The sequence below is a fragment of the Tamandua tetradactyla genome, chromosome 1, assembly GCF_023851605.1.
Source record: "Tamandua tetradactyla isolate mTamTet1 chromosome 1, mTamTet1.pri, whole genome shotgun sequence".
Lineage (NCBI taxonomy): Eukaryota > Metazoa > Chordata > Mammalia > Pilosa > Myrmecophagidae > Tamandua > Tamandua tetradactyla.
This window is the reverse complement of record NC_135327.1, coordinates 143330937-143354388: the sequence shown is the minus strand read 5'-3', so window position 1 is coordinate 143354388 and position 23452 is coordinate 143330937. Positions and strand designations below refer to the sequence as shown.

At 33.3% G+C, this 23452-nt stretch overlaps 1 protein-coding gene across 6 annotated transcripts in view; it reads right to left on the bottom strand.

Annotated features, from left to right (window-relative positions):
- The window catches only part of KMT2E (lysine methyltransferase 2E (inactive)), a 120934-nt gene that overhangs the window by 76364 nt on the left and 21118 nt on the right, over positions 1–23452 (bottom strand). For 4 of the 6 annotated variants that reach the window (XM_077159351.1, XM_077159275.1, XM_077159371.1 and 1 more), the window contains exon 2: positions 15258–15442. In XM_077159351.1, the coding sequence (XP_077015466.1) occupies positions 15258–15328 (71 nt within the window). In that variant the 5' untranslated portion in view covers positions 15329–15442. Of the gene's footprint in view, positions 1–15257; positions 15443–15859; positions 15939–18950; positions 19024–23452 lie in introns of all 6 variants that reach the window. The other 2 variants (XM_077159294.1, XM_077159315.1) reach the window with 2 other exon arrangements.

Here is a 23452-nt window from a genome sequence, read left to right as displayed (position 1 = left end):
AGTTCTGCCCCCATTTGACCTAGTAATTCTATATCACATTTATTCTAAGTAAAGCATTAAGGATATGTACAAAAATTAGGCCAAAATATTATTTCCACTGCAATTTTTGGCTCAAACAATGTATATATTCAGTAAGGGATTAATGAAAACTTAATTTTATTGTATCCTTAAACTAGAATGCCATGAAGACATTAAAACACGTGTCTAAATGGTAATGACACAAAAGGCTACTCAAAACTTATTGTTAAAGGCAGATTACAAGATAATACAGGATGATCTCATCTTTTTTTTATTAATCTGTGTACTTGTATATACAAAGAAAAAAACTAAAGATAAATACCAAGTGTCATCAGTGACTATCTCTGGACAGTTGGATGTTTTTTTTAGATACGTATTTTTTCAAAAATTTTGATGGTGAATATGTTCTACTTATTTAAAAAAAGGTAGATTTTTATATAAATGTACACAGATAAATATATATATGCATTTTTTATATACACCTCTGAAGAATCTATCAGACCTTTACATGGGAGGCAGGTGAGGAAAACTCATTATATTTCTCCTATTTATAGGTTAAAGAAAGAAATTCTAAAAGGGCTTCTAGCACCATTCAACCAGGAAAACATAATAATCATGTTCTCTCTACAGAACGTGGTGCTACCTATAAAAAGATATCTTTTTCTATGATCATTCACTTACTCTCCTTTTTGAAAATAGCATGCATTTTTAAGTCAATACATATAGCTGGTATAATTTTTCTCAAGAACAGCCCCAATCTACATGGACCTCTAATATGTTCTACCTCATTGCCTTTACTACAGAATAGATCTATCTTTCTTGGGGAGCAGAATCTCTCTTAAAATACTACATACCAAAGAAAAAAAAAAAGAATAAGCAGATTTTATCAACAACTTTGTCACCCGGCTTAGAAAAAGAAAATGCTATATTAATATCAGGATTTAATACTGTCACCACTCCAACTCTATGGCCAGAACATCATGTAACTAAACATTTACTAAGGTCTATATGAATACAGATCTCATTCTAGGCACTGAGGATACAGAAATATATTAAAATTAGTTCCTACCCTCAAGAAGCTCAGTCTTACACTAAGCTCACAGTATAAAAAAGAGACATATAAAGTTATACTAGATGAGTAAAACATACGAATTAATAACAAATAAATAAATAAATTAATTAATTAATAATGGGGGAACAAATGTTAAATTGTTAATAAAAAATTTTAAAAGTTATACTTCACTGTGAGAAAGTGATACAGATTTTGAAGAAAGGGAGAAAGACATTTTATCTATAGACAAAATGGCACATACAAAAGCAGAGATCTGAAAAGAGTTTACTAACGGACCCACAAGCATTTCAAAATAATTCAAGTCTAAAGTTAATCTATGTGTATTTCACATACTTAAATGAAGGAACAAGTAGGGAGGCATAAAATATTAGTTGCAACACATGTAAAAAAGCCTCTACATATCATTAGAAGGAATCTGGATATAGACTTAAAGACAGCAGGCATTATGTGATGCATTAAGTAAGAAAATTAAATGGTGTTTGGTTTTTTTTTTTAATTGAGAAATCTTCACACAAATACAGTCCATCCATAATATACAATCAATGGCTCATAATATCAGCACATAGTTGTGTACTCATCATCACGATCATTTTTTAACATTTACATCACTCCAAAAAAGAAATAAAAAGAAAAAAAAAGCCTCATACATCTCTTGCCCCTTAGCCCTCCCTCTCACTGACCACTAGCATACCAATCTACCCAATTTATTTTACTTCTTATCCCCCTGTTATTTTTTTTTATCCTTTTTTTTTTACTCATCCATCCATACCCTAGATAATGGGACTGTCACCCACAGGTTTTCACAATCACAGTCATATTCTAAAAGCTATATAGTTATACAACTGTCTTCCAAGAATCAAGGCTACTGGAACACACAGTTCAAGAGTTTCAGTGGCTACTTTCCTCTAGCCACTCCAATACACCATAAACTGAAAAAGGGATATCTATTTAATTCATAAGAATAACCTCCAAGATAAACTCCAAACTAGAAATTTCACGGCCATTGAAACTTTGTCTCATTTCTCTCTTCTTATTTTTGGTCAAAAAGGCTTTCTCAATCCCTTAATGCCAGATCCCGGCTCATCTTGGGAGTTCCATCCCATGTCAACATGACGAGTTATACCCCTGGGAGTCATGTCCCACGGCTGGGGGGACGGAGGGCGACAGTGAATTCACCTGCCGAGTTGGCTTAAAGAGAGAGACCACATCTGCAACAAAAAAGGTTCTCTGGGGGTGACTCGGGCATAATTTAAGTAGACTGAGCTTATTCTTTGAAGGAATAAGTTTCATATGGGTGTCCCAAGATCGAGGGCTCAGCCTATTGAACTGGGTGTCCCACTGCTTAAGAGAATATCAGGAATTTCCCAGATGGAGAAGTTGAATATTTCTTCCTTTTTTTCTGCCCAGTTCCTGTAGGGGATTTTGCAAATACTTCGTTATTCACTGCCCAAATTACTCTGGGATATATCAGGGCATCGCACTAATTGAGCAAACCATCAAGATCCCACGCCCTATTCGAAATTCCATGTAATTATGGATTTCAACTAACCTGACCATACAAGTTAAAATAGACAATGTGCTACATAAAATACAAATTTTTCACCAAATAAATATTTCTCCCTTTGGTCTCACACAGAAGATGAAGTTTTACAATATGGACCCTATCATCCTTTATCCTGTATTCTGATTTCCCTTAGTCCTATCCAGATCAGTTTGTCTCTAGTCATAGTCTGAATACTTTCAACTTTAAAAGAGTTGCTCTATGGTGTAATGCTGACTTTCATAGCTTCAGCACTCTAACTCTGAGTCTCAGATAACAAATAAGTATCCAAAGTTTCAGGGAATGGCCAGGTTATACACAAATAGGTCAGTATCTCAGAATTTAGAAATAACAGTTACAACTCCGGAATATATGTGACTGCCCTAAGAGATTACAATCTAGGGATCTTTACAATAGGCCCCGACCTGATAACCCATGCTCAGGACTTCAATTCTCTGAGTTTGTATATTATAGTTAGTCCATATGAGTGAAGTATGATAATATTTATCTTTTTGTTTTTGCCATTTCATTCAACATACTGTCTTTAAGATTCATTCACCTAGTTGCTTGCCTCACAAGAGCTATTTATTTTTGGAAAGATCATGGCTTTGACATGGTGTTAACACTGGGTTAAATACAGGATACAAGAGTAAGGGAGCTTTTTTGGAGTGAATTTTTTGGAGATGGGAGGAAGGGAATGAAGAGCACAAACAACGTTAAGTATAGTACTGATTTTACTAACGTTTGTTTACTAATTACTAATGTTTGTTTACTAATTACCTATGAGACAGCTAAGTTAAGAGGTCCAGTAACTTGAGAGGGTTATATGGGTGGAGTGCATTTAGTTAAGGATGATATAAATGTCATCAACATGGAGAAAATGGTAAAAGCTAAAGAACTGGATGAAATTTCCAGGGGAGTTTACAAAGTAAAATAAGTATAATCTAGGAAACATTAATATTTAAGAAAAAGGAGATGTAACATTTAAAAAGGATATTAAAGCATAAACAGAAAATCATTAAACAATAATTTCAGTAAAGCCAAAGGTAAAAGAGAATGAATAGTACCAAATTTTGCTGAACAATCAAGCAATAGAGACTGAAAACTATGTATTAACTTTAATGTGACAGTGGTATGGTCTAAGTAAAAGCCAAATTGTACTTACCAGGTGGAAAAATTAATAAAAAGGGAGAAAAATGCAAGGATCAGCATATCTGGATGGCCTACACTTTAGGCTTTGCCCAAGGAACTGTAGGAATGAGAGGCACAGAAAATTGACAGATGGCTCAAGATGTATTCAAGAATGATTCACTCCCAGGTGATCCCTGGAAGTGATATTGGAGGCCTGAAGAAGGTAAAATGCTGATACTGAGTCTTGGTAAATATAGCAGGTAGAACAAACAGTGTGGTAGGACTGGTTTATATCTGGCCCCAAGAGAAAGTCAGGGTGTGATTTTTCTTTCTCTCAGAGGTACTGGAGACTAAAAGCAGCTGATCCTAGAACTGGTGGTAACAGATCTGCTCCTACTGAGACCAGATATAGTATAGAGACAGTTCCTGAACCTCTAGACAATGCTGTTTTGAATCCAATAGTGAGGGTCAGCTGCTGGATCCTGTTTGGTATGAGAAAGCATGCAGCAGGACAAGAATTGTTTAGAGAAATAGGGTCTCTGTTGTTTCAAATTGGAATTCGGGCAATATCCCAGGAGGTATTTTGAAGATCATGTAGTCCAACCTCCAGTTTTATAGACCAGAAGGTGACTAACAGAAGTTCACAAACTCTAGACTCAAGTCCCAGCACTATCAACTAAGTCACAGTATCTTTGGGGGATGCCACATAACCCACGACTCTGGGCTCAGTTTCCAATTTGGAAAATGAACTCTTAATTCTAAGTCACATAGTATTATAATAGAAAGTACTTAAACCCCAGATCTCTTAAACTGGTCTAGCAGTTTCCCCACAAAACCATATTGTCCCCAACATTCCTGTGAAATTTACTAAAGTAAATACTATTTATGCTTGTGGCTGAGTCACTTAATGAAGTAAACAGTCTATATTACAAAACGCTATTACATGACCTACTTCAGACTAGGGTTACACAAACCCTGAGTTCTGGTAATTGGATAAAATGTTATTTCTAATTATTTCACTAATTTTACATACATGGAAAACATTTTAGGTCACTATAAAATTAGAATTATTTATGTAATATTTTCTATTCTCAAAAAGTAAAAATAGGCTATTTTCAAATACGTTGTAGTTCAAAATTACTGTCAAAAATTTAGCAGAATAAACACCATTTTGTTTGCAGTAATCTACCTGATCTTGCCACATTTCTGGAACCACTTTATAAATCTAAAATTTTGCTATAATGTTTATACCAAACGTCATTCTTTAAAAAGCCGTTATCAATTATCATCTAAGCCATGATACTTTTAGTACATACATTTAAATAAAATAGGTGAACTGAACCTAAACCCTAAAAAACAGAAAAGGATTAAATCATTAAATGAAAAGAGGCATTCAGTGAAAGAGAGAATAGTTTATAATGATCAAATAAATTGGTTCTGATTCCTGGAATTTGGACTTTTATAAAATATCACTCTTTCTCATCAAAATTTTACTTTCTTTCCTAAGAAAACATTCAAAACATATTGATTTCTGATGAGAAGTTCATACCAGTGTTTTAGATGAACTCTTTAATTTTCCTTTCAGTGTTGAAAGGTTCAATACTCTGGTGATCAGTAATGGCATATGGATAGACTGACTCCATAAATGATGGACTAATGGGCATAAAAGAACTCCAAAATTTCTCAATATACCCCTTTAGATCTGTGATCAAAACTTATCCATTTCTTTCATCCCTCTTATCAACAGCTATTATTTGAAAAAAACGTATTAAAATTACACACACTATAATAGAAGACATTTTTAAAGTGGAGAATAAGTTCAGTGTGATAATTGAGATCATTAGTTTATCACATGATAGCTAACTTTATTTAATCCATCCGTTAACAAAACCCAGTGCACCTGGCCTGTGTCAGCAGAATAAATCTGGAGCCACATAACCCTGGGTTCAAATCTCAATTCTACTTTTTACTAATTATGTGGCCTTAGGTAAGTTTTTTAATCTCCTTGAGCTGCATTTCTTTTGTAAATGGCAATAACAATACCTGGGCGGGCCACAGTGGCTCAGCAGGCAAGAACGCTTGCCTGCAGTGCCGGAGAACCCAGGTTCGATTCCCAGTGCCTGCCCATGTAAAAAAAAAAATAACAATACCTACCTGAGTTTTTGCTGGAATGATTAACATTTTATACACAGAACACCTTGCTCAACATAGGAAAGTTGCTTAACTGATAGTATGTTACAGATAGTTGAATAAATACAGAAGCTCTATATGCAGTATCACAAGAGAAAAAAATTAGAAAAAAAAATTGTTTATGGATTTAGAATAAAGCAAATTTTAAAAACCCAACATTCTAAGAACAATTCTGAACAATGCTAGGACAGTTCTTTAAAACAGGCCTTTGATTAAATCAGAAAGAAAGATGATAAAGACTGACATGGTAAAATCTAGGAATTCCTAGAGTGTACAATGATAGTGACTAAATGTATAAATTTTTAAAATGTCTTTACATGAGGAAGAACATAGGAATGTTATTACTGCAGGGTGTTGAAAATAGATGGTAATTAATATTTTAAAGCTTTAACTTACGTGTGAGACTAAAGCAAAAAATGTTTATTTGGTACAAAATTTATATTTTGACTAGTGTATTTTCTAATATAACTTATGTAGACAGCTTAACTGAACACCATAAGTACATGGAACCTTGAGTAGGACATGAGATTTTGTTGGTTTGTGCAGAGTGATGCCCCAATAAACCCCAGAGTGATTTGAACAGTGAATAAAACAGTATTTGCAAAGTCCGCTTCGGGGAATGATATCAACTTCCCCAAGTTGAATTCTTGATATTCTCACAAGCAGTGGGGACAACCAAAGCTATAGGCTGAGCCCCCAGTCTTGGGGTTTGTTCATATGAAACTTAACCCCACAGGGGATAGGTCAAGCCTACTTAAGATTAGGCCTAAGAGTCACCCCCAGAGAACCTCTTTTGTTGCTCAGATGTGGCCTCTCTCTCCAGTCAACACAACAAACATACTCGCCACCCTCCCCCTCTCTACGTAGGACATGACTCCCAGGGGTGTGGACCTTCCTGGCAATGTGGGACAGAAATTCTAGAATGAGTTGAGACTCAGGATCAAGGGATTGAGAAAATCTTCTCAACCCAAAGGGGGAAGAGCGAAATGAGACAAAATAAAGTGTCAATGGCTGAGAGATTCCAAACAGAGTCAAAGGTTATCCTGGAGGTTATTCTTACACATTAAATAGATATCACCTTGTTAGTCAAGATGTAATGGAGAGGCTGGAGGGGAACTGCATGAAAATGTAGAGCTGTATTCCAGTAGCCATGTTTCTTGAAGAACATTGTATAATGATATAGCTTTCACAATGTGACTGTGTGATTGTGAAAACCTTGGGTCTCATGCTCCTTTTATCTACTTTGTCAACAGACGAGTAGAACATATGGAATAAAAATAAATAATAGGGGGAACAAATGTTAAAATAAATTTAGTTTGAAATGCTAGTAGTAAATGAAAGCGAGGGAAGGGGTATGGTATGTATAATCTTTTTTTTCTGTTATCATTTTATTTCTTTTTCTGTTGTCTTTTTATTTCTTTTTCTAAATTGATGCAAATGTTCTAAGAAATGATGAATATGCAACTACGTGATGATATTAAGAATTACTGATTGTATATGTAGAATGGAATGATATCTTAATGTTTTGTTTGTTAATTTTTTTAATTAATAAAAAAGTTAATAAATAAATAAATAAATAATGGGGGAACAAATGTTAAAATAAATTTAGTCTGAAATGCTAGTGATCAATGAAAGGGAGGAGAAAGGGTATGGTATGCATGAATTTTTTTGTTTTCGTTTTATTTCTTTTTCTGAATAGATGCAAATGCTCCAAGAAATGACCATGATGATGAATATGCAACTATGTGATGATATAGTGAATTACTGATTATATACATAGAATGGAATGATCATAAGTTAAGAATGCTTGTGTTTGTTATGTTTTTTTAAAAAATTAAAAAATAAAAAAGAGAAAAAATAGGCCTTTGCATATTAAAGTTGCATTTAAATGAAAGCACTTCCAAATTAGGACAAAATGCTCACTTTGAGAAAAGCAGAAACTATTAGTTTCTTGATAGTGGATTAAGAATAAAGAAATCATAAGCAAAAATGTTAAGCACTAGTGAAAACTGAACAAGTAAAAAGCTACTAAGAATATTTTATTATACACAAAACATTTTAGTATCTTCAATTATACAAATTCAGATTTTAAAAGCATCATAAACTCTTCAACAAATCTGATTAATTCTGCCAGCGGGTGGCTCTAATGACACTGAAATATTTAATATCAAATACAATAGCAAAATACAGGTGATAAAAATGTATTGAATCTCAGAAATTTGCCCCCTTTTTCAAATGAAGATTCAGAAACCTAGAATAACTAAGTGAGTTGGGTTATGGACTCACTAGCATGTTGTGGTAGAACAAAACTGAAAGAGCCCAGCTGTTTATCTTCAGTACTCTCAGTCAACAAAAATTTATTAAGCATTACTATGTGCCAGGTACAGGTACTAGTAGCCCTCCTCCAAAGTAAATCACCTTTGTCTTAAACACCTGTCACATTTAATAATTTGTCTTCCTTATCCAAAAACATACATCTATAAAAGCTCATTGTTATAATTTCTAATAGTACTGAGGAGTATTTGATAGTAATGATAATATTAAAAAGGAATATATGTTTAACAAACATATTCCCAGACTCTAGAAAAGGAAAGTGTTTAATTCAGCTTTTCTTTTTTTAAAACAGCTAGGGAAAAAAGAAATTTAATATTCTCCATTTATACCTCTTCCCATTTCCCAGCTCCAGAGGGGTTTCCTATTCCTGTTTGCTCACGTAATCAATGTAGGAATTCATACAGTTGGATGTCAGAAGCAAAGGAGGCAAAATGGAAAATGAAAGCTAAGTTCTATTAGGATAAAAACATAACATCCTTGAAGCAAAGACCTAGATTACCTTTGTGGTATTCAGTCACTTATTATACTAAATTGACTATAGCTAGACTGAAAAGAACCACATATTAAAACAAAGTAGTTATATGAATCATACTAGGTAATATTAGTAAAGGTTCTGTGACAGAAAGGGCCTATCATCAGCACATGTGCCTCTACCACTTATCCACTCTGTGACTTCAATTTCCTCACCTATAAACTGAAAATGATATCTATCTCATAGCTATATCCTCATCTTTCTTATTTAGAAATAAATAAATTGTTATAATTTCATTTTTACAACATTTGTAAGTCACTTAAGCTTCACTGTTACTTCCTCCTCTGAGAACCTATCACCTTGTTATCTAAGTCTAGAACTGCTCTGTCCAATGCAGTAGCCATCAAAGACATGTGTTAGTGAGCCCTTGAAATGTGACTAGTTTGAAATGAGCTGTGCTGAAGTATAAAATACATGCTGGACTTCAAAGACTTAGTATGAAAAACAAAAGAACATAATTATCTCATTAATAATTTTTATATGTTGAAATGATATTTTGGGTATATTACATTAAATAAGCATAAAATTTTTTAAATTTCACTTTTTAAAGCTTTCTAAAGTGGCTACTAGAACTTTTTAAAATTATACACATGGTTCTTATCATATTCTATTGTTCTATTGTTCTATTGGACAACATTGTTGTAGAGTACCCAAATGACTATAATTTCCAAAACAGTAGGAATAGACTTGTACTTCACTTTTCTAACCCTAATCCCTAGCAAAAAATCACAGTTGATGCTTACAAATGATGATCCAAAATGTATTTCATCTTAGATTGTTAGTCTTATCCTACAAAATTATGCTATAACAAAGAAGTCTACTTTTAGTATTAACCGACATTTATAGACAAGCAATTAATTAAAAAAAAAAACTTTATAGAAATGGTATTCTGGTAAGAAAGGTGATCTTTTGAGTATTCCAATTATTGTCATTTTTCCTAAGGTTTAAAATATATAAATTTACACCTAGCTCAATTCTCCCTTAAAATATATTATCTTTCTCATATTTTCTTATTGTACTAAGGATTATGCCAGTCAGTAGTAAGAAAGTAAGTCTAATATGTTGAGATTCAAGAGTGGCTAATAGGCAATTTTCTAGGATATCTCAAGAGTCCCCAATGTAGCAACTGGTTCCAACTCTTCTTCTATTCACTAAGGTCTAGGTATTGGTCTTTGTCAATATGTATATTAAAAAGTTATTTTTTAAAAGTAAAGTCATCTTCTGTTAAATCTGAGTAGGGAGTGTCCAATAATGCTTTAAATGTTTAGGTTAATAAAATTTTATTCTTATTAAAGCATACTTCTCTAACTCATAGTCTATCAATCCTCACTAATAAGTCATTTGTAAAGTACTTTAAAAACTATTCTTTTTAGGTCAAACATTTAGGGAGAGCCAACTCTAGGCAAGGTAATAGGGAACAGGAAGAAGCAAAATATAAAATTTCTACCCTGAAGGAAAGGCAGAATCAACCCAAGATTTTTCAAAACTTAGTCACGAGAAGAAACAAATATGTAACAAAGAAGACAGGAAAGTTATACAGAGAAGACAGATTTTAACAAACGAATATGACTGCTGAATCATTAAACTGATATTTCTCTTAGTCTCCAGTATCTTAGAGCAGCTTGAAGTAAAAACCTAAAATTGTGAAATTATAGCCCATACCAAACTCCGAAATGTTCTACAACTAACTGCTGTTCTGTGCTTTCAAATACATTGCTTTTTTGTATAAATGTCATTTTTCACAAAAAAAGAAAAAAGTCAACTGTGATGATAAAAAAATATTTATTCCTTCTAGCCTCTTCTATTCTGGAGCAGCTCAAGGGAAAAATCTGAGATGATGGTATGGTAGCCTATAACAAACTCTGGGATCTGTCCTGTTGAAGAGTGCTCTGAAACTATTGCTTTTTTCTTTCTTTGCTTTGTATATATGTTATATTACACAATAACAAAAGTTAAAAAAAAAAAAAAGAAGAAGACAGGAATTATGAGTTTTATTTTAAAGATACAATAATCCAAGAACAGATGTTACTGGGAATAGACATACTGGACTAGAGTTTAGCAAATCTTTCGTAGATCCTGAATTAGACCTTCAACTTCCTATCTATAAAATGCTGTAAGTAAATAAGAGGAACTAAGTAGTCTAAAAAAGTTCCTTTTATAGCCTTGGAAGTAAGGATAAATTTGATCTAGTACATTCATTCATTCAATAAAAATCACTGAATTCCTCATAAATTTTAAATTAGTTTAATTTCTTAGTGACATACTGTATGTTGGCAGAATGTTTTTTTAAATAACTAATATATACTTAATAACATTATATAGCTACACGAGCACAAAAAAATGTAGATTTTTTTTTTTAATTTTTATTTTGAAATAATTCTATTCCCTAAGAGGTTGCAAAGAAATGTACAGGGAAATCCCATTCGCCTTTCCCCGAGACTCCATTTCTTAACAAGTATAGTATCTTCTGACTATGCATTTGAAATAAAAAGGAAGCAAACATGTAAATTACAAATATCAAAATCTCTTGTGATAACAGCTCAAAAAGTTTTATGCTTTTATAGGAAGGGAAAATCTTAAGGGTCTTTTTTCTTTTAACTTAAGGGTCTTTTTAAGGCTTCATATAAAAAGAATTGAAAAGTTTGAAAATTAAAGCACAAAAATTCTAATGTTAGTCCCATAATAAAAAAATTAGCACCATGTATATTTTTTTTGTCCACTGAATGGAGAAAACTAAGCTGAGGGACATACACCTGTGTGCGGAATAGGAAAAAGAAAAATCATTTCCTAAAACAGGAATGTTTCTTAAAAGATAATCATTCTGTAAGTACCTACAACTTTTCCCATAATAAAAATGGTCACATTGTACCAATAAAGATTCCTATATATCATGAAACATACTCTATAAATGCAATTAATAAGGAAGACAGGCATATGGCTATCCTCCCCACGGCCCTCTTTCAATGTATTATTCATTCCCTTTAATTATGCAATTAATATGTGGATTTAGTTCTGTTTTATGAGTTGCCTTACAGTATATATAGTACAAGTAAGGCACAGGTGTATCTCACTTTGTATACTAGACAAATTTCTATTTGTAAAATCAGTAACATTTTAATAAATTAAATCATGCGTTAATTATTTTAAAAGCTAATTTTTAAATAAACTACCAAGATGAGTGTTTTTAGGAAGCAAAGAATCTTAGATTACTACCAATAAATGCAAACGCCTATAATTATCATCAGATTTGGCTGTGCATCTATCAAAGGTATCACCTTAAGAAACACTAATATTTTAGACTTAGACAATGGGTATTTCCTCACAAACCTTCCTTAGAAGTGCCCCTAATTTGGGCAGGATGAGTGGCAGTCAAGTCACCTGTCACAAGAGTTTTGCTTGGGAATCTATTATTTTTATTTATTTATTTATTTTTAGGTGCATGGTCCAGGAATCAAACCCAGGTTTCCTGCATGGAAGGCGAGTATTCTACCACTGAACAACTCGTGCACCTGGAATCTATCATTTTACACAAAAATAAGTTACACCTAAGACAAAACACAAAATAATTTTTTAAATTATATTACAGCAGTGATGGGCGGTGCAACAGTGACTCAGTGGCAGAATTCTTGCCTGCCATGCTGGACACCCAGGTTCAATTTCCAGAGCCTGCTCATACCAAAAAATATATATATATACATTACAGCAGAGATATAGTTAAAATGGACTGTAGTATAACAGGAGTATTATAACACATCTCTGGGTCTTTTCCAATGGCAGAAGCAAGAGTAGTGAAAACACTTCTAATCCACTTGAAATGGCAGCAAAGGAAGAAACAAAAACAGGATTTTATTACTTTTCATATGACAGTTTCAGGAAATTTAAAATTTCAGTTTCCCCCTCTCTTTTTTTTAAAAAAAAAAAACTTAAATTCTATTTAGTTCACCTTTCTGGCTTATAAGAGTACCATTAAACATGATACACCTATACATTGAACCAAAGAAGAAAAATATACAAGTTTCTGTCCCTCAGCTTCCAACACTGTCATATGAACTCCTTGCAATTTCTAAAAACAATCTTCATGACAATAACTTAGTTTTAAGTGGCTGGTCATTCAAACATAAAAGGCAATAAAATCTAACCAGGCAACCGCTGTGGAAGGCAGTTTGGTGGTTCCTGAAAAAGCTAAATATAGAATTGCCATATGACCCGGCAATACCATTGCTAGGTATCTACTCAGAGGCAAGGACACAAATGGACATTTGCACCCAGTGTTTATAGCAGCATTATTTATAATTGCAAAGAGATGGAAAAAGCCAAAATGTCCATCAACAGATGAGTGGCTAAACAAACTGTAGTATATATATACGATGGAGTATTATGCAGCTGTTAAGACAGAATAAAGTTATGAAGTATTTAACAACATGGATGGACCTTAAGGACATTATGCTGTGTGAGATTAGCCAGAAACAAAAGGGCAAATACTGTATGGTCTCACTGATATGAACTGACATTAGTGAATAAACCTGGAGAATTTCATTGGTAACAGAGACCATGAGGAGATACAAACAGGGTAAGATATTGGGTAATTGGAGCTGAAGGGACATAGATTGTGCAACAGGACTGAATGTAAAAACTCAGAAACGGACAGTACAGTATTACTTAACTGTAATACAGTTATGTTAAAACACTGAATGAAGCTGCATGTGAGAATGATAGAGGGAGGAGGGCTGGGCGCACAAATGAAATCAGAAAGAAAGATAGATGATATAGACTGAGATGGTACAATCTAGGAATGCCTAAGTGTAAAGTGATAGTGACTAAATGTACAAATTTTAAAAATGTTTTTGCATGAAGAAGAACAAAGGAATGTCATTACAGCAGGGTGCTGAAAATAGATGGTAATTAGTATTTTAAAATTTCAACTTATGTGTGACACTAAAGCAAAAATATTTGGCACAAAATTTATATTTTGACTAGTGCATTTCCTAATATAACTTATGTAACATGATAGCTTAATCGAACACCATAAGTACATGGAACCTTGAGTACGACATGAGATTTTGTTGGTTTGTCCAGAGTGATGCCCCAATAAATCCCAGAGTGATTTGATCAGTGAATAAAAAAGTATTTGCAAAGTCCCCTTCGGGGAATGGTGAGAACGGGGGAAAATTCAACTTCCCCAAGTTGAACTCTTGATATTCTCACAAGCAGTGGGGACAACCAAAGCTATAGGCTGGGCCCCCAATCTTGGGGTTTGTTCATATGAAACTTAACCCAACAAACGACAGGTCAAGCCTACTTAAAATTAGGCCTATGAGTCACCCCCAACAGAACCTCTTTTGTTGCTCAGATGTGGCCCCTCTCTCCAGCCAACACAACAAACAAACTCACCACCCTCCCCCTCTCTACGTGGGACATGACTCCCAGGGGTGTGGACCTTCCTGGCAACGTGGGACAGAAATCCTAGAATGAGCTGAGACTCAGCATCAAGGGATTGAGAAAACCTTCTTGACCAAAAGGGGGAAGAGGGAAATGAGACAAAATGTCAATGTCTGGGAGATTCCTAACAGAGTTGAGAGGTTATCCTGGAGGTTATTCTTATACATTAAGTAGATATCATCTTGTTATTCAAGATGTAATGGAGAGGCTGGAGGGAACTGCATGAAAATGTAGAGCTGTGTTCCAGTAGCCATGTTTCTTGAGCATGATTGAATAATGATACAGCTGTCACAAAGTGACTGTGTGATTGTGAAAACCTTGTGTCTCATGCTCCTTTTATCTACCTTGTCAACAAAGGAGTAGAACATAAGGAACAAAAATAAATAATAGGGGGAACAAATGCTAAAATAAATTTAGTTTAAATGCTAGTGATCAATGAAAGCAAGGGGTAAGGGGTATGGTAGGTATAATCTTTTTTTTTCTTTCCTGTGTTTTATTTCTTTTTCTATTGTCTTTTTATTTCTTTCCCTGAATTAATGCAAAATGTTCTAAGAAATGATGAATATGCAACTAAGTATTGTTAATTACTGATTATGTATGTTGTTTTATTTTGTTTCGTTATTTTTTTAATTAATAAATAAATTTTTAAAAAATAAAATCACTTTCATTTTAATTGTAAGATGTCTTGTTTATATATAAACAGACAGGTCTTACACTTAAAACAAAACAAAAAACCCACTATCTTGATTCTTGATACCAACAATTAGCAAATGGAAAAGATAAAAAGAATCAAAATATAGCATTATGGCTCGAAACCATTATAAAAGTAATTTTAGTTAGAAGAAATGTTTGCCTTTACATTTCTAATATTTTATTTTAGCCAAGAATCTAAAATAAGGAAAAACATAAATATAAATTAAGCACTGCATGTTTACGCTGAAATAATAGTATGAAATATTTTATATTTCCCTGTCCAAAATACCTTTAATTTAAATACTTACTCTGAACCTGCAGCCATTTCCAAGTATGACGTTTCTGTTGTATCAACCCCCAGTGGGATCACTATGCTCATGACGTTCGCCTCTGGTAAATTCGATTACTATGGAGTCCTATGCATCGGTATCCAAAACACTGGGGCATGCCAGCCACAGTGCTCATTGCAAACATCTAAGTGCATCCACAAACCCTGTTAAAAGAAAAGGGAACAAAAAAGTTAAGAACCATTTTCATATTTCTAGCAACATCCCCACAATAACATTTAACATTAAGTAACATATAGGAAGAAGGCACTCTACATCCCAATATAAATAAAGAATTTGCTCAGGTAGTCTTCTCTTCCATTTATTTTTCTAGAATTAAGTTATATGATCATGATCAAAAGAAAAGTTTCCGAACCATTATTCTCCTTAGGCAACTAACTGAGAATGCCACAAGAAGGATTATTTATTAATCCATACTACTTAGTGACAAACCAACATTTTATTTTGAAAGATAAAATAGAACATCTCATAACAGTAGCATCCTAAATAAGCTTTCATGGTTCAATGAGTGATCTAAAAATACACTATCTATCAAATATTGAGCAATACTATGGGTTAAGTACCACATCAAGCTTTTCTCCTGGATGATCTATTTAATCCCAACAACTCTGAAGTGGGTATCTCCATTTTACCACTAAGGAACTAAAAAAAAAAAAACAAGAAAGGTTAAATAACTTAACCAATATTAACCAGTTTATAGTGAAACCAGGATTTGATCCAAGTTCTATTCTACTGTTTATATATGTATACAAGGAAAACGATTTTATTCATAATAAAATCAATTGTTTTACAGTTGTCATTTTCCATAATACATAGAGAATATATATATATATATATATATATATATAGAGAGAGAGAGAGAGAGAGAGAGAGAGAGGACGTTCTCTATTTCTTCTATTAGTACTAACTTCCAAGAGTTAACAGATAACTAATTGGTAGGGAAAATTAATACATCTGAAGGGAGTTTTAAACAAATTTGCCATAGTAACTAGAAGATATTTAGCTCCCACATTAATTTTTTTCACCTAAACTATCTACTCAAAATCCTTCCAGAAATAATATGGAACTACAGATATAAACTGGAATAGAGCAACAGTCAGAATTATCCATATAATGTTATATCTGTAATTGCTGAAAACAGTGTTTCTTCAAATAGTAGCTCTTGTATTTATCTTTTAATTTTTTACAAGTAAGGCTTGAGACTACCTACTCAGGTTAATTCTGATTTGTTTAACTGATAATACAGATTATGAAATCATACCATACAGGGGAAAATACCAAAATGGGTAAGTAAAGTAATGATAGTAACTTGAATTCTAAAAAATAACAACAACTTGCCTTTATTCTTTTTGGAGGGTGCATGGTCCGGAAATCGAACCCAGGTCTTCCGCATGAAAGGCAATCATTCTACCACTGACAACTTGTCTTTACTTCTAAACCATGTTTAACTTGGGGAGAGCTACTTACAGTACAAAGTATTATAATAAAAATATATTATAATAAACAATTGCACCTAAAAGTTAAAAACACAAGTTTTGGAGCCTGCCTCTACTAATTACTAGATGTGTGAACTAGACAAGTTATCTACCCTGAGTATCAGCTTTCTTGTTATAAAAAGTACATTTATCCTCACACAGTTTCTGAGAAGAAAATTAAATAATGGATGCAAAGCATTTTGTACACTGACATACAAGTATTTAGCAATAAAAATGGTAGCCACATAACAAGAATTACTCTTATTTCATCAGACCAAAGTGTGCAGATATGGGTTCGTTTCCCGGTGCCTGCCCATGCAGGGAAAAAAAAGTGTGCAGACAACAAATCTCGCCAGTTCTCTTTTAAAAATAATCATCTAACAGCTTTCAAAAATAAATTAGCTGTGGTTCTCTACTTGCCACATTGTTACACTGTTTACACCACCAAAGTCCCCCCACCACCAAAGACAATTAGAGCAAGGTGAGAAACACAAAAAGTTGTCCTACCTTCTTTTCTGCAACTGTATTATTTCATAAAAGCCTTACTTATTAATCTGCACAAAGCCATGGAATTATAAAATTTCCAAATGATAAAATGCAAAGAGCAGAAACTTTGTTTGCCCTAATAAAATTTTATGGCATTTTGTATTACTTCAAAATGCTGAAGACAGACCTAACAACATGTTAACAACTACAATATTTAAAAAGTTTTTCTCCTTATAGGTAGCATCTGAACAGAAGGTTTCTTCATTTCAGTTTATCTTTAGGTTAGAGCCATAAGAAGTCTTATATTTTAGGTATATGTTAATCAATATTTAGTTGTGCATTTGTCTACCAGAGGCAGAAACGGGAAAACAAAAATCAAGTCATTATTTATTCTTTGTGGTAAATGAGTAATATTTGCAATCTAAAAGAATCCATGTATTTAATAACGTGGCTCTTTTTATACAAATACATAATTACTAATAAACACTACACTGAAGCTGTTTTTAAAAAGCAGTGAAGGTTAAACTGTGTTCCTACAGCCCTGATTCTTAAAGATTCTACAACTTCATAGTTTTCACACTGTGACCGTGTGATTGTGGGAGCCTTGTGTCTGATGCTCCTTTTGTCCAGGGTATGGACAGATGAGTAGAAAAAATAAGGATAGAAATTGAGTAAATAATGGGGGGGGGGGGGGTAATATGGAGTGGAAAGTTGGGTGGATTGAGGTACTAACTGGTAGTCAGTGAGAGGGAGGGGTGTGGGGTGTAGAATGTGTGAGTTTTTTCTTTTTTCTTTTTCTGGAGTGATGCAAATGTTCTGGGGATGATCACTGTGATGAATATACAGCTGTGTGATGATGTTGTGAGCCATTGATTACATAATATGGTTCAACTGTATGTGTGAAGATTTCTCAATAAAAATATTTTAAAAATAAAAAAAAAACAGCAGTGAAGGAGTTCCCATAAGACTATTTTGGACAGAGACTTATAATTGTGAGATTACAAACTCTGCACAGTACCTGAAACACACGAAACACTCTAACAATGACTGATGAATGAATTAAAGCACCTAGGATAAAACAGCAGTCCTGGCCTCATCAACCAAATAAGCTGTTAATCTATATAATTAAGTGCTATAAAAACAACTACAGGACATCTTCCCCAGAAATATATCTCTCTAAAAACACAGAACCTCATAACCAGGATAAAGACAGATCATCATATCTAAAAAAGAACCACAGAATCTGAATTTGCATCAATAAGGAAAAAGATACCTATAATTTATTTACAAGAGATGAGAAGACAAAATCATGTTTATTTAGACCATAAAATGGCAAATACTTCACTGTATTCATTAATACCAAAAACCCTACAGCTAGAAAACTCACCATGCTTAAAAATCCAGTTGGAATCTACTAAAGTCATAAACTGATTAGAGACAAGTTACTGTGTCTTAAAATTTTTTTTTCTTTCAAAAAAAGGGGAAAGCCAATATACAGTAAGTGGAAAAGATGTGAGTTTATAACCCAGGCATTTAAGTAAAGAGAAAAAATTTCAACACAATCAAAGTTAATTACTATGGAGTGCACATATCTTATATGTGAATCAAAATACTGTATCCAACAAGTAAGTAAATTTATACAGGCATACATTGGGAATGGCAGCCATTAAAGAAATAATATAAAAGGAAATACCATGAGATGTCTGGTAAATCTGAGGTCCAAGAAAGAATAAATGTCTTCACAAAACCTGCAATCCAGAATAGACCTAGAAACCAAGTGAACATAGGAGTATTGAGCTATTTTTCAAATGACATAAAAGTAAGAGGTACTTCTGACTAATATGGAACCTAAAACCAAAGGGACTTCCACAAACAACAGCTAATTCTTTAAAAGATAAATTTATTCTTCACATTTAAACAAAAATGAATGTAAACACAAAGCAACAATCAAAGATAAATACCAAATCAAAGTGAAAAGAAGTTTGAAAAACATATTAAAGACAGATTTAGCAAAGTTAGGGCAACAACTATAAAAGAACCGATACACCCTAAAACAGGAAAAAACAATATAAAAGACAGTAAAATCGATCAAAGTAGAAATTAATCAATCAGAAAAACTAGAAGATGGAGGTTGCTTTTAAAACCATTTTAAAAAGAAGACAAAAAATTACCACTGAGCAGACAAATGTGATACACAAAAGGCAAAAAGAATGAAAATATAAAGAAATTTTTTATAACTACAAATAAATGCATCCACTCATACATAATCTCTTTGGAAAAAGGGGCATTTACTGGTATCCTTTTGACCTTTAAAAGTACCTTCAACAGTGCTCAATAAATCTTTAAAATTAAATTAATGTTTATATTTTGGATGGTAAATCACGAAAAGATTAGGCAAGTGGATTTTTGGCTATATTACTAATGTAAATGAAATAAAGAAGCTTGAAAAAAATTGTGACAAACCATGCATCCAATATTTCCCTAAAAATGAGAAATCAAACTGACTTCCTCCCCCAAACCTGATCTAGTTAATAAACATATACCCATTCAACAATAATTCACTAAAACTACCACAAAAACAGAGCTGCATGGGCTCAAACTCTAAAATTTGTGTTTAAAATATTTCAGGGATAGTGCAAAGCATTTAATCCAAGGATAAAGATATTCAAATTCCCTATTATTTTCTGGAACAAACATATGACTCAATAGTGAGTTTGAAGAAACCCCAAAACTACCGAACCATGCTTCAAATCTGAAATTACTAATACATACTGCCAGAGTATACTCAGTTCCTTATAGAAAACTATTTGTTAAACAAATACTATCTCCTAACTGGTTAAATCTTAATTTTAGGGCAGGCCACAGTGGCTCAGCATGCAGAATTCTCTCCTGCCATGCTGGAGACCCGGGTTCGATTCCCAGTGCCTGCCCATGCAAAAAAAAAATTAATTTTAACAACTGTTTTGTTTCTAGAGACAACAAAGAATTTTACCAGTTCAACTTATACTACAATACTTTTTTTAAATGTTTTAACTTGGTATTGTGAAATATATACAAAAAAGCAATAAATTTCAAAGTACATTGTAACAAGTAATTTTAAAACAAAATTTCAGAGTTTGATATGGGTTACAATTCCACAATTTCAGGTTTTTTCCTTCTAGTTGCTCTAAGACACTGGAGACTAAAAGAAATATAATGATTCAGCAGTCACACTTATTTGTCACATTCTATCTTCTCTTTTATAGCCCCCTCCTCCTTTGATCTTTTTCCCAGTCTTTAGACGTATTTGTACTATGCCAAGTCTAACTTTCTCATGCTGGAAAGGACTGTCAATAATATGGGATGGGGGTGGAGCTAATTGATATTCTGGAGAAACTGTCCCCTCTGGGTTTCAGAACTTTTCTGGCCTAGGAAGCCATCTGGAGGGTGTAGGTTTCTGGAAAGTAGAAGTACTGCATGCAAGTTTTGTAAAATCTCAGATAGAGACCTAGGTGTTCTTTAGGGTTGGCAGGAATAGTTTTAATTGGGGTTTGGCAAACAATGGTAAACGGCAGTATCTAGATGAAGTTTGTGGAAGAGTAGCCTCTAGAATAGCCTTTCCATTCTACTTGAACTGTCCCAGCCACTGATACCCTTCTTTTGTTACAATTCTTGTCCCCATTGGTCATGCAAGCATTGTCGAGCCCACGGCTGTAATACTTTGACAGCAAATAAAATTTCTATTTAGAAAAGTCTATCTTCTTGTAACAAGGTTATTGTTGGTGGAGTTAAAAATGGAATCTATCTGCAAAATTCAACATTCAAAGGATGCATTTTCTTGTTCTATAAAAGTTTCTAAAGCTTTGCTGTACAATATTTAGTACAACAACAAATTATTACTAACTTCAATATCAAAGCAGCCATGGTTCAGCTTTTACACTGTGCCACTTTTTAATAAAGACCACTTTCTCAATGCCTTAGTTTCCTCATCTTTAAATAAGAATAATCATGAAATACATTTCTGAATTATTTCAATGATTGTGTGGTGGCACTAAGTTCAGTTATTTTTATCAGTTAAAATTCTTGGGAGTTATTTAGGAAAAATTCTTAAATGATAAGCACTGGAGAACAATTCCATTATTACACTTGTAAAATACAAGTAAGCTATTAAGTTTCTGATGTATACCAGAGTCCATTTTTGTCAATAAATAAGAAAGCAATGTTTATATATTGTACTGCAAATTCAGATAATGTGTTAGAAACAGTTTCACTTAATAATTGAACCACAGGGCAGTGCAAGGGTAGTTCAGTGGTAGAATTCTCACCTGCCTTGGGGAGATCTGGGTTCAATTCCTTATCCATGCACTTCCCCCAGAAAAACAAGCAAGCAAAACAAACAAAAATTCAACAAACAGTGCTGCAATAAACAGAATATTCACATAGAAAAATAATGAAACATAACCCCACCATACAGTATACAAAAAAATTTTTTTGAATAGACCTTATATTTCAAATATTCTTTTTCAAGTCATTTCTTAAGCGTAAATTCTGTGTACAGAGTGATAAAATAAATAAGCCACTTGCCCCCTGAAATCTTTTTACAGAATTCTTGTCAAAACAAAATCAGTTCTCCTAAAATTAGACTCCTTAAGAATAAACCAATGGCAGGGTGCGCAGGTGGCTCAGTGTAGAACGCTTGCCTTCTACGTGGGAGACCCGGGTTCAATTCCCGGACCATGTACCGAAAAATAAAAAATAAAAAGGAAGAACAAACCAATGGCAACTCTCATGATATGATCCCCCAATGAGCATCAAACTAACCTTATATATTCTTGGATGAGGCGCTTTCCCAAATGATCCAGTATTTTTAAATTTCACACTGGCTTAACTTGCAACCCAGTTTGCCTTATTATTAGGTTCACTACAGATTTGACATTGGAAAATAAATTAAAGTAAAAGAAGTATTTTAACACTTTTAAAGCCCGTTTTTAAAAACATATGTATGACTATGATACAGTAAATTATACTTGTCGTTATATAATGGGCTACCATTCCCCTACTAGGGCTTTGTGGAAACTACTTGCAACACATTTTGCAATCAGATAAAACACTGCCACACACCTGTACCCCTAACACAAAACCTCTCAAATTTAAATGAATTACCCCCAACACAAAACCTCTCAAATTTAAATGAATTTCAATACTATCCATTTTTTTTTAATGCACCATGCTATTATTTTTTAATTGTATCTGTCAGCCCACAAGTGTTGGGAATCGTGGAACTATAGTATAAAATCTATTGAAACGTGGCCTTCATACAATTTGCAATTCCATGACTGATTTCTAGTTAGATCAGAGTCCCTGATTATAAATGTTCAATTTGTACTTCCTACACACATAAAACAGTTCTTTCAATAATCTTTGTTCATGCCATGAGGATGTTACTAACAAAAGTGATTTCATTCTAAAATAGTTATCTAGTCTCAATTTCTACTGGCCAAATGATCCACAACTGTATATCTTAGATGCATTGCTTAATATACAAGTGTAAAAGAAAAAGAATCTTCAAATTTAAGAATAACCACCTTCCCAAATTCCTCGAAATCTTACTTTTATGTACAAAAGTATTAAGTGATTACTATAAAGCATAATGTAAATAACATATACATTGATGGTTATAAAATTATCTTCAATTAAAAAAAGAAATTTAATTGTTCTCTATATGAGTAATTTTTCAAGTGCATACCCAAGTCCCAGGATAAACAGAATCAAATAAACTAATAAAAGTGAGCAAATATGAGGTACAAATGCTAAGTTTAAATGGATACTACTCAGCAATAAGAAGGGACCAACTACAACACACACACCAACTTGTATAAATGTCAAGGGAACAATGCTGAGTGAAAAACACTAACCCCAAAAGGATACATACTGTATAATTCCATTTACACAAAATTCTTGAAATGAATTATAGAAATGGAGAATAAATTAGTGGGGAGTTGGGGGGAGTGGTTGAAGAAGGCAGGGGTGGTTATAAGATAGCAACACCAGGGATCCCTGTGGTGATGGAACTATTCTGTATCTTGATTGTGATGGTGGATACAGGAAGCTACACATGTGATAAAATGGCACAGGATTAAATACATACACACAAATACAAGCACAAATAAGTATAAGTAAAACTGTGAGAATCTGGGTAAGATGGGTGGGTTTCAT